At 41.1% G+C, this 11,805-nt stretch overlaps 1 protein-coding gene across 3 annotated transcripts in view; it reads right to left on the bottom strand.

Annotated features, from left to right (window-relative positions):
• Nucleotides 1-453: 453 nt before the first annotated feature.
• Nucleotides 454-11,805, bottom strand: part of LOC119164456 (protein LTO1 homolog) — a 31,051-nt gene continuing 19,699 nt past the window's right edge. For all 3 annotated transcript variants that reach the window (XM_037416647.2, XM_037416646.2, XM_075871775.1), the window contains one exon: nucleotides 454-11,004. In XM_037416647.2, the coding sequence (XP_037272544.1) occupies nucleotides 10,915-11,004 (90 nt within the window). In that variant the 3' untranslated portion in view covers nucleotides 454-10,914. The remainder of the gene's footprint in view (nucleotides 11,005-11,805) is intronic.

The raw sequence follows: 11,805 nt of genomic DNA, 5'->3' as shown, positions 1-11,805 counted from the left end.
TCACATACGAAGTTTTAGTGTTTCATTGTGCCTATTCTGACAAAATACGAAAAATATCATTTTAAAGCTATGACGTTAATTGCGGCAACTTTTGCACGAAATTGAAACACGAAATTACGAACTTGATTTCCTCTTCTATTAATAAAGCTTTGCATGCTGAAATTACTGATGCTACAGTTCTCAAAATGAAGTTTTAAAGTCAAAATCAAAGAATTGTTTCACTTTAATTTCTCTATTAATTATAGGTGTGAAAATATAGCCCTTGAAAACAAATCGAATGCCGGGAGCAAGTCAAGGGTGAATCAAATGCTGCCTGGCATGAATAAAATGCTGCCCGGCAAGAATCAAATGAAAGAACCATTTTTCATTCTACAATCGAATAGAACTATATTCAGTTTACTACTGCAAAGGCACCTTATTGTCCAACATTTTAATGAATGAGAGTGAGAGCCCTTTTTTGCGGCAATCTTGAAATAATTTTATTACACAATTCAGGATGCTGTATACCTTTTGGCAATTTTGCTCCTCGTACATATGGTACAAAACAAAGAAAAACTTTGCACATAAATATAATTTCAAATAATACGAACAATAACAATACCCTGGCACATGGTAAGCACGCAAGCTTGAAATGTCTAGCAGCGCCGCATTGATATGAACGTGAACTCTGCTTCATCATTTTTATCAAGAACTGGAGTAAGAATATTATTATAGAGAGTGATCGCTCTTATTGTGGCTCCGTCAAAGTACAAGGTTTTTCCCTCAAAGTACAAGGATTCTCTGTTACTAACTGTGTGTCGAGTGTCAGCGATTTTATGTACGCAGCCCCACAGTGTGTGAGCAAAAGCGGGGTAATCCTTTTGTACCACAGGCGTATGGCCATAGGGCCGTGAAGAAATGCGGCGTTATATAACCTTTCTTCTTCTACGCACAAAAAAACTTCCATCCCAATCTCTACCTGACCAGTTGCAGCTTTCATATGGCTGCTAGACATGTGCAAGCCATGATACCTGGGCATCATATTAGTAATGCCAACAAAGACATGTTTCAAGGATTCTCTTTCAAAGATAAACACATTGCACAATGTGATTTCAATACACAGTCGTAATAATACAAAAACAATAAGGTACAGCATTATGAGCACAATTTTTTTTTTAACAGCAGACAACTTGTAAATGTGCAGAGCCTTACAATGTAAAAGTCAACATGTATGCCACATATACAATGCAGTACCCTTTCTTTGGCTGTTGTGAGAAAAACGTGCGGAGTATAGAAATGGTTTGGAGTATACCGTCTTTCAAATGGAGCATATATAAAGAGCTGCCAACGACGCCATACAAGACTCGATGAACTACATAGCCGCGTTTTGTTTGGCATTTTTTCTTTTTCACAGGCTACACTTTGAGGCATTGTCAGACACCAATCTGTGCAGAGAACAGTACGCAAAAACCTCATTGTGGCACGCTCTTTGGCACTCAGAATTGTTCGCAGACCAGCTCCAATTCGGCCATAATAAACCCGCGTCCAGAACTGGGCTTTGCTACCCGAACCCCGAATCTTGCGACAAAAGCTAGTCGATCTACACTTTGCTTGCAAACGTTCTTTCAAGGGATACCGAACAAAAAATGTCAGCAGAAAAGACATCAATTTCTATTGGAAGGCGTGACTATTCGGAACAACACAGTTCATTTTGCGGATTTTTGATCAGTCGGCTGCATCATTTCAGGATTGTGAGCTGGCGGGAGCTGCATGCATGCGCAGAGCTGTGCGTCGACGGTTGTGACATCGAGCATGCCGTAAGGGGAAGGCAGGTGCGCGCTTTCTTGTCCCGCTAGTTGCTTTCCTTTCTCCATCTTTATTTTAAATGCAACTCTCCCCCTCCCACAAAGGAGCAGAGACGTGCCCCACCCAGCAGCACTGTTCAATGCCGGTGCCGTTCATACCAACCCTTGCGACCCCAGTGGGAGCGAAGCGGTTCAGAGACGCGGGAGCTGGCTGGCATGCTTCACACGTCCGTTTCGAATGAGTTACACATCACCGCTTCTAGCTTACAGCACCGCCACTAGATGCGCCACTTTCAGCCTGAAAATAAGGCTGTCAACCCAAGCTTTTAGGTGGATTTAAAATCCAAGCAGCAAAAGTTTTGTTCAGTATCCCTTTTAAAGCGTTATGCAGTGACTTTTCAGGATGGTGGTGATCCAGTCTTAAATTCTTATCAGTTGAGATAATTTTGTGAGAAAACAAAAGCTCCAGCTACAAAAGTAATGATGGTTAGATTTCTGCCCATTCACTCTTTCGACAAAGCCGAACGCCATGAAGTGTTTACAGGACAAGCTGTACATCCACGCTGTGAACAGCACCGAGGAAGGATGACCAATGAAAATGGAGCTGTGCAGTTTTTGCGTTGCGTCACCTTGTAGCCCATATTTCTTCAGTAATATCCGCAGCGTGAAATATAATCAACAACTTGAAGTGAATGCATTACTAAACTACATCATAACCACGTAGCCGAAGGCTGTAGTGAAATGCTTGCAGGGCTAATGGCGCTTGTATTGTGAACAGCAATGACGCTGAAACACATAAACTAGTCTTTACAGAGCCTTTCATTGTACACAGAATCTTGAGTTGAAAATTTTGCTCAGTGCTCTTTCAGATCAATGACTAGTTACTAAAGTAATTTGGAACAGTATGACTCTTACACCACCAATAAGACCTAAAAAAGCTGCTTTGAGGCCATCGCTACATCTACAAAACTATAACCATGTCTAGATTATCAAGGAAAAGAATAGCAAAGCACGTTCTGGACGCTTTAGAGCTACACACTCTCTATCAACAGCAACAACAGTTCTATATGGCAATATACGGAAATGCTCATGTCAAGAACAAACTTAAAATATTCGCTAGCAACGCCAAACGTATGCGAGACGAGGCAAAAGGCTGAATTTGAGCAAGCAGAAATGTCTTTTATCACATCTTCTTCTCTTTTTGAAATATGCCATAGCATAATGTTTCTCTTATTCTCTTCCTGTTTTGTGAAAAAACAAGTAGGCCGTCGTAAGGCTCGGGAGGTATGGCTTGGAAAAGTACGCACTACCTATCAGGGACACCACACATGAAAGATTGCGATCCAGGATTTGAACGAAGCTCGTTCTAACAGGCCTACAGTTGAGACTGCACGTACATAGACACACTGTGCAACTCTAATACTGACAACGGCAAGTTTTAGTACTGTGCACACTGAGTCCATGAAAACACAGTCACAGACACAATGTATGCAGTATTAAAACTGGCCAATGCTACAGCTTTTCAGGAGCCATACGTCACATTAACAAGTCCAACCATTGTGTGGTTATCAATCTAGCTACTATAAGACGCAAGTCCCAGAATTTAGCCTTGCACCACTAAATTTACCGTTATCATATGAAGTGAGAAGTCCTCATTTCTTAAAAAAATTCAACACTAGCACTGCTATAGCCATTCGACACTTAAATTAAATGTATAAAAAAATGCATGACCATTCAATAAAAATGGTTTTCGAGCTTCAGAGAAAAATAAAATAATACTAGAAATACTCCTCATTCATATTAACAGCAGACTGATCTGACTAAAAAAAATGTATGTGTTCATCATTGCTTCTATTTTTCTAATAGTATAACTAAAATGCATGCTATAGTCTAATATCTTATGAAACTTTCATTTGTAAGGATTCCAAGTAAGAAAGGATGAGACTTTTCAAAACTAATACCTATACAGCAACAAAATATTCACAGCAAATGCTGTATAAACTTCAGTGTTATTTTTCTAATTCAATGGTAGTATGGCACAACTGCTCATAAAATTTGACAAATTGCTGACATCTTACTTAGCTAATAAAAATTCCTTCCAAGCTACACCTCAGATGCACTCAACAGTTCTTGCACAGAGAGTGCACACGCATACATGCACAAAACAATTGGAACTAATTCCAGTTCAGTGCAACATTGCCATCTCTTGAAAAGTCAACCGATACCACCACCTGGCTGCATGGATAACTGTTCCATAACAGCTTTTTGATCAAAAAGACAGTGCAAAAACTAGATTAATTTTCTGGAACCCATTCAACTAAATTCAGTGCTTCCAAAGAACGATCGACACTCTGCAACTTCAAATTGGCTCATTATGTGACACGGGCTCACAAGCCTTAACAGCGGCATATATGTAAACTTTAGGAAAGTAGCACTTGTAATACTAACAAGCCAGATACTGTAATTAATATACAGAAACTAAAGAACAAGATCTTTGTTGCAGGTTCCATTGAAATCCTGATCGTGCATTTTTAAGCAGCACTAAAGCTTTACTTTTGAAGTTGTAGAAAATAGCGTGCGAGTTTTCCAACTGATGAGGTATTTAAGCTTCACACTGACACCAACCCAGAAATGCAAGAGCTGGTGTTAATTGCCTTATTGCGAAGTCATCACATGGCACCAAAAAAGTCAACACAGCCTGGAAATAGGGTGAGTTTTGATGAAATTGTTCACGGAATAATAAAGAAGATGTATTGTGAATGTTTCTTTTCACTGTTTTTAGCAGCAGCAACAGAAGATGCCATAATGAAGGTACTCATTGTTTCAAGAAATACTGACCCACCAACATCCCGCTACATGTGAAAACTAAGACTCGTTCACCGAAAGCATTAAAATAAATTTAGGAGTTCTTCAACGGTTGTCCCGATATCAGTAGAGAATAATGCATTTATTAGTAACTTCTGGTCTTTGGCTAGTTCAACTCGATCCCACCGAGAAGCGGTTAGAGGTACGAACAACACACAGACAAAGCGGGACCCAGAGAGGCGCTTGCCCGTGTGTGGCTTACTCCACCTGTAATACTGAGCCTCAAACGATTTTTTGTAAGAACTATATAACTTGATTTATGTGATTAATTAAATAGAAAGTTTTATGCTAGTACTTCTTCAAATGAAGCTGTGTGATTAGATAATAAGTACCAACACGATAATACATTTTCAGCATTAAAATACGGATGTTCGTGGCATCATTCACTTATGCATCAGTGGAATGTCAAATACATGGGTAAACTTAAACTGTTTGCCGTGCACACATATGGCAGTATAAGTTGCACATTCTTACAAAAGCATATAAATGCATCGCAGCACGTGCATTTCTTTTTTGTACTGGCATTAGACACCACCAATCTAATCTGGAATGTGGCAGTGAAGTTGACAACACTCGTTTTGTCACCTACAGCTTCCCACACGGCGCAGTGTTGGCGGGGAGTCGTCGTCACCGCGGCAGGTGGCACCAATGGTGCAGAAAAAGATGCAGTCGAGACCACGGTCACCAAGAAAGAGACACACGAGGGATTCAGTTTTTCCAGAGAAATGTGTGAACTGTTGCAAAAATGATACACAAGAGCCATGATCCCACAGATTGTACTCATGCCTGAGCAAGGCGAATGAGACATTGCTCAAGTAGACGAAACTTGTCGTAAATGCAACAACGTGTACGTGACATGGTTTACATCAACAATAACTTAAGAGTTTGAGATTTCGCTCCAAAGCTCACAGAGAAAAACTAAAGACATCATGAATAACCTAAAAGATTGACATTTTGCTCCATAGCTCACTGACAGAAACTTAAGATATGAAAGGAAAAGAATAAACAACCAATCTGCATTATGGCCAATATTCAAATGAAAGTGTCCTAAAAAGCATAATTACATTCTCAGCTGTCAAAACCACGGTCAACAATGAGGCAAAGCATGGTGGGGTGCCCAGGATAATTTTCATTCTCGTTTGCGATTTAGGTGCTTGAAAATCTTCCCATTTCTGTCCTATTGCAGTAAACAGGTCATGAGCTAAGCGGCGCAGCAGCTCTATATTGAATGCGCAAACACAATGAAAAGGCTGCTATTTCATTGTACTACTGAACTGAAATCAATTTTAACAGTATCTAGTGTCAAATCGTAATATGCTGAAACTTTTACACAGCGATAATATAAACTGCCTTCAAGTACTGGCATTCTGTACATCAGTTCATCTGTTTAAGTTCCATTGTACTATCTGCATCAAATGAATCCCGAACAGTGACAAGCATTTGTAATAGCATAGTGCGCGCCATCCAGTCCCCATCGCGGACAGGCACACATATGCATACTGCAGTCTGAGTGGATGTGCGTGCACTCCAGTCATCAGCACTGATGTGCGCACACTACACCGCAACTAAGGCTTGCCGCTGTTCGCGAATCATTTGACACCGGTAGTACATCAGAAAAGCAACTTAATTTGAAATCCTTTGTATCTTCCCTCGATTTAAGGACAGAGTAGAAAGAGTTGATTGTAAACTACATATGTAGACACAAAGTATAAAAACGAGCCAGAAAATTCATCTGTTCTACAGAGAGATAATCGAAATTCAGTCACACTATGATCCTTGCAACCTTTTCTTGCATGTACAAAATAAGTGATAACTTGTCAGAAATGCATCAACATGAGAAAAAGCAGTGACATTTACGTAAGTCATCTAAAGGACAAATGTCTTTTGCAGAAAGATGCCGTCCATCCCACCCAAATTCACTGGAGTTATATAAAAGTTCTTGTCTTAATGACAATCATCACAACTTGATAGGAAAACATAGTTACATACGGGAGAACGCTACATCATTTCTAGTACAACATGTTCAAACACCCCTCTGGAAGAACCGAACCCTCTTCGCAAGAAGTGAAACACCAACACAAGACCACAAACAACTTCACCACAGCGCACGCAAAAGAGTGTGAAACAGCAATACAGTACAACCAGCTCGACTGAGCACATCATCAGAAATAGTGTGCAGAGAGATAAAACAGTGCAGTGGCAACTGCCACGTGAACAAGGTGCATGCAGGCTGGACAAAATAAACATTGCAACGCTTCAAAGCAGAGGCAGACCATTAATGCACGCAATTTGCCTTTCAGTGCGGACCACCAAAGCTCGTCATTGTGCTGCATTCAGCAGTGTATTGGGCGTAACATTCAAAGCTAGCCTCGAAGAATCAGTACTGGACAAGTACTGACTGTGCACAGGGTGTACCATTCAAAGATAGCCTCCAAGGTTGTCAATACAGCCTCAACTAAATAGAACAAACAGTCAATACAAATAAGCTTTTCTAACGAATTATTGTCTATGACGAAATAACAGCAACAATGAAATACTTTAAGAATTTTCCCCATAAAAAAAACAGTAGTTGTTTCACCAATGCGATAATTTAACAGATATGTGTTCACACTAACATAAAAATAAATAAGCTCTTTTCGTGTGCTCTATGACCTTGTTGAATCGAGGCTTCCTTGTACAGGGCGTGAAGCCAGGCACAAATAAACTGGCGATTTCGCGTTAACACTCAGAAAATGATGATGCCATTTTTGGGCTATGATTGTAGCGATTGTAAAGCGGAAGCTCCAGAATTTAGTAAATAATGAAGGACAACACTAGAACTCCAAAGGTAAAAAATTTTTACACTGTCAAAAAGATTGATGCATTCTGTTCATTGTGAAAATTTGTTCTCTCGGCTGATTTTTGTATCTTTTTCCACTTCTTAACTCACTCATTTGAAATAATTGCAATATTTTAGGCTACCACTGTGAATATGATTTCAGCTCACCTCAGTGAATGTTTATCTCTATACTGTATAATCAAGCTAGCTCACCATCATCAAAGCGCACTAGGTTTTCCGTCCAGGTGCTCAAAGTGTTTGATTTTTTAATTATGCCGTACACAGGTTCCTTGAATGAATGTCCAAGCCATGTGTACTTCATGAGTGTTAAACTTTCCTTGGCTTCCCCAGTGGCGTTAGCCATTGTGACTCTCCGCCGACTCTGGTTGGTAGACCAGAGTCTTACTTATTTCTGTGTTCTTGTACAGGGCAAGGCATTGAAAGTTTAGGCGGAATCCTCCAATCTTTGAAGCGATGAGATCTACAATGTTGGGGCTACCTCCGAGTGGTCCACCTTGCATTACATAAAGCGTGCAATGGCTGAACGGTTCATAGCTGGAGCATAACTGCTGACATACATAACTGCGTGCAAGCGGGCTTCAACTGGTGCATGTTATAACCACTCATGAAGTTAAAGTTACATCGGATGAAATGAGCCGTGATTAGCTGAGAGCCAATCGTAACTGCAACATGGCTAATGTCGAGCGCGCCAGTTGGCGTCCAGCCAAGCAATTGTCAAAGCGTCTCAGCTTAAAGAATTAAAAAAATATTCAACACGCACAAGAGCTTTGAGCCTCACAGATTAGTTTTAGACCAAGACTGTGAGTGAATTAACAAGTGCGCCTGGTAAATGATAATGGCAGGCTGAAATCTTTTAATTGCATGACACGAGAACCATGTAGGGGAGTGATGAAGAGGTGGTGGAAGATTCAAAAGAAAAAAAAAACAACTAAAAAGCACAACAGCAGCACAATGATTCTGCATTTGTGCAACATCAAGCATTTTTACTGCATAATAAATCTCACAAGCTCAACTGTTCGTTTCAGAATTTGCAGAGCCAGTGATTGCACAACCACCAAATGCTCAACCAAATGGTTGAGCAGTGAAAGGCTTGTGTTGAAACCCCAGCACTTGACGAAATCTCGGACGTGAAGCTGCTTGTTTTTAAAGCTCATAAATATTTAAGTTTGCTGGATAGTCCCCAGAATAAGTCTCGACCTGGAAATTTTTCAGGAAGACTGTCCTTCCTTAGTGCTGACTTAAATGATTTCCGAGTGAAATATATGGTCACCGATTAAGCCGAAATTAGAACATGAAAATTTTATCCAGTCCCAAACTTCAGTACCTGTTATACATTATAACAAGGCTTAAAAAAAACAAGTAATGCGTTATCGAGCAGGAAACGTTTAGCGCATGTGTTGCGTGTTTGCACACAATTGTCTTTGCTGAAAAACGCTCGCAGGCTCTCATGTAATTCAGACCACGGTGCTGAAGCTGTAAAATCTGTTGCATTTGCCATACATCGACATCGCTCTTAAAGCCTCTCATGACAAGATTCAGAGAGCCCAATGACAGTCTGTACGCTCTCAGCAATAAGCAAGAGGTTTGGAAAAATGGTGATGCAGAAAATCTCCACTCAGAAGATTAGAATAACTGCTTCTCTGTCACACCGGCACCATACGCACTTTCAGGCCATTACTATAACATTGCTTTACCAGCCACAGTTTGAGAGAGGTTTTAAGCAACAAGCTGGTTACATTTATCAGCCCAGATGCACCCAGGCCTACGTCTGTTACAAAGCAAGTCTGGAGCTTCTCTGTGGTACGCACTCTCGAAGCCATTCAGTAACACCAAGTGTAAAATGTTTGTACATGTACGTAGTAGCTACTTCAGCTGCCACAAACCCACTGGGCAGTGAAACTTGGCTCACAGAGTACTGTGGGGCATGTAAGAAAAACAAAAATTCAGTTCTTCACAGTTTCAATGCCAGAACTGACGAGAGACGCACACACGTGCACCTGTTGTATAAAGATACAAGAAGGAGGCGCCAAAGTGTAGGGAACTGTGCGGTAAACGTTGGTTCTGTGGCAGTGTTCCCTTGGAGTCCAGCATGGACCTTAGGCGTGCGCACCTACTAAAAAGTTTCATATGCCATTCGAATCCCAGCAATTCAGCTCCATATAATTTTTTGGAGTACATGCAAATTCTGCATTAGTACCATCGAATTTCCGTAAAATTTTTGCAGACAACCCAAGAAACTGTTGGAATGCATACAAAACATTTCAGTAGGGCAGGTGGCATCAGTGAAGTTACCCGCATCAAGCAGAATCATGACTGGAATGAGCAAGAGAGTGACCTATAACCAGACTTCAGCCCACCTTAGGTTCGTATCCTGGCCGCGAGAAACAGGCAATAAAAACGGTAGCAGCGGCTTGGTCGGTCGGGCGCAGTAACAAGTGAGCAATGCCGCTTGCCTCGACTTATTCTCCAGTTTTGATGTGATGATGTTGCAGATAATGCCAATCTTGTCACCAATACACTTAAAAGCATGGCAAAACAGCCGATAGTGGCACACTAAAACAGAGTGTTAAAACAGATAATGCCGACCACACATCAGTTGCATCTATGTAAAGCGATGCATTCTTGATGTGTTCGATACTTGAACCATTTCTAAACGCATACCGAAACCATTTTTGCGCATTATAAGTACAGCAGACTCCGAGTAATTGTCAATGTTGTCGTTCCAGCTGATAGTTAACGAAAACCTGCATGGCTGATACTTGCGAAGATGTATCCATATTGTGCTCTGACAGATTCATTTATTTATCTGACAGATTCATTTATTTTTCCCTAATACCTACTGCCTCGGTAGAAAATTTTTAACAAAAAGATTAAGCAGTAGATCTCCTCTCACTAGAGAATAATACCCTTTATGACTGAAGTCAAGGTCATGAGGCCAGCTAGAATGACTTCATTTTATGGTTCAAACTTCGGCACACCAGGTTGTAGCAGGCTGTTGCTACAGTATATAGTCTTCATGAAGACTGTCAATCCCGCCACGAAATTAGCTAACTTGTTCCGTCAACAAAGTGCTGGCTCAATAATTTTGATCCAATCTGTGAGGAAACCCCTCCAGAGAAAGAGCTGCCACGTCCCTGGCAAGTTGTGGCAGCGAATTCATCCGGCAGAGGGCGTCGGTTCTCACAGCACGCAGCACTGCTGCGTCGAACTAGACGAAGCCGGAGCCGAAAACCGCCGGCGCTGGGGCCGGACGGGAATCGGGGTCACTCTTTGAGCATTGGGGTGCGGTGACGCGACAATAGCCGTGACGGCAGGTGCGGTTGCCGTCGGGGATGACGCCGGAGTCGACGCTATTGCCACCGCAGTCTCGGGCTCGGGGTTGCTGCTGCCCACATCGTCGGTGGGCACCCCGGAAATCGAAGGTCATCAGAAGGACATCTCGGGTCGCGGAGACGATGGCTCTCCCTCGGGATGGAGTTCTGTCTCTTGCGTGTTGATGTTCAATATTGCCACAACCTAGAAGCCAATGGTGGGCGATAAAGGATGTACCAAAGTGGATATTTATGCAACAAGAATGTGCCGTTTCACAGACTCACTCCAGCGATTAAAGTGGGATGGCTAAATCAGTCCTCACACAATGCCTTCGTCTTATTTTCGTTTTTTTTGGACAGGTGTACCCTTAGTGATTGCACTATGGAGTCTCATTTCCTTATAAGCACAGCAAATTAATATTCATGCAACTTTTAGATTTGACCATTTAGAAATGTGTGCTATGTAAATGTAGATTTTGACATGAGACCTTCCTGTATGTAGCCTTCTTCAGAAACTACTCAAAAATAGTGAATTAGCATCACACTTTGACCCACCTATATAATAGCTATGTGATTGTACATATATGCAAGAACTGAAGTATAAGAAAAAATAATCTGTACTATAAGTGGCTGGAGTGCGCTGCTATTGTCCTTGCTAGGCGGTATTTATTAATTAGCACTGAATCAGTTATTATATATATATATATATATATATATATATATATATATATATATATATATATATATATATATATATATAAATTTGAGTTTAAATATGTGACTGCTCTTCTCTTCGATGCTTGTACTACAATGTGTTTGCTTTTATCTACAGCCCCTTATGCCTGGGCCCAAAGAAGCCTGGACTGTTTTGCAAATAAATGGAGCCTAGTAGAGCAAAGCCTGGCAGAGCAAAAGAAAAAAAGTTGGCTGTTCTATTGCACAAAGCAAATCACAAGCCTATCATGTCATCATGCAGCCTTACTTCCCTGCATGTATTGCATTTGTT

Source organism: Rhipicephalus microplus, chromosome 8 (assembly GCF_043290135.1).
Source record: "Rhipicephalus microplus isolate Deutch F79 chromosome 8, USDA_Rmic, whole genome shotgun sequence".
Lineage (NCBI taxonomy): Eukaryota > Metazoa > Arthropoda > Arachnida > Ixodida > Ixodidae > Rhipicephalus > Rhipicephalus microplus.
Note: the sequence above shows the minus strand (reverse complement) of the source record. Positions and strands in the feature narration are given on the sequence as shown.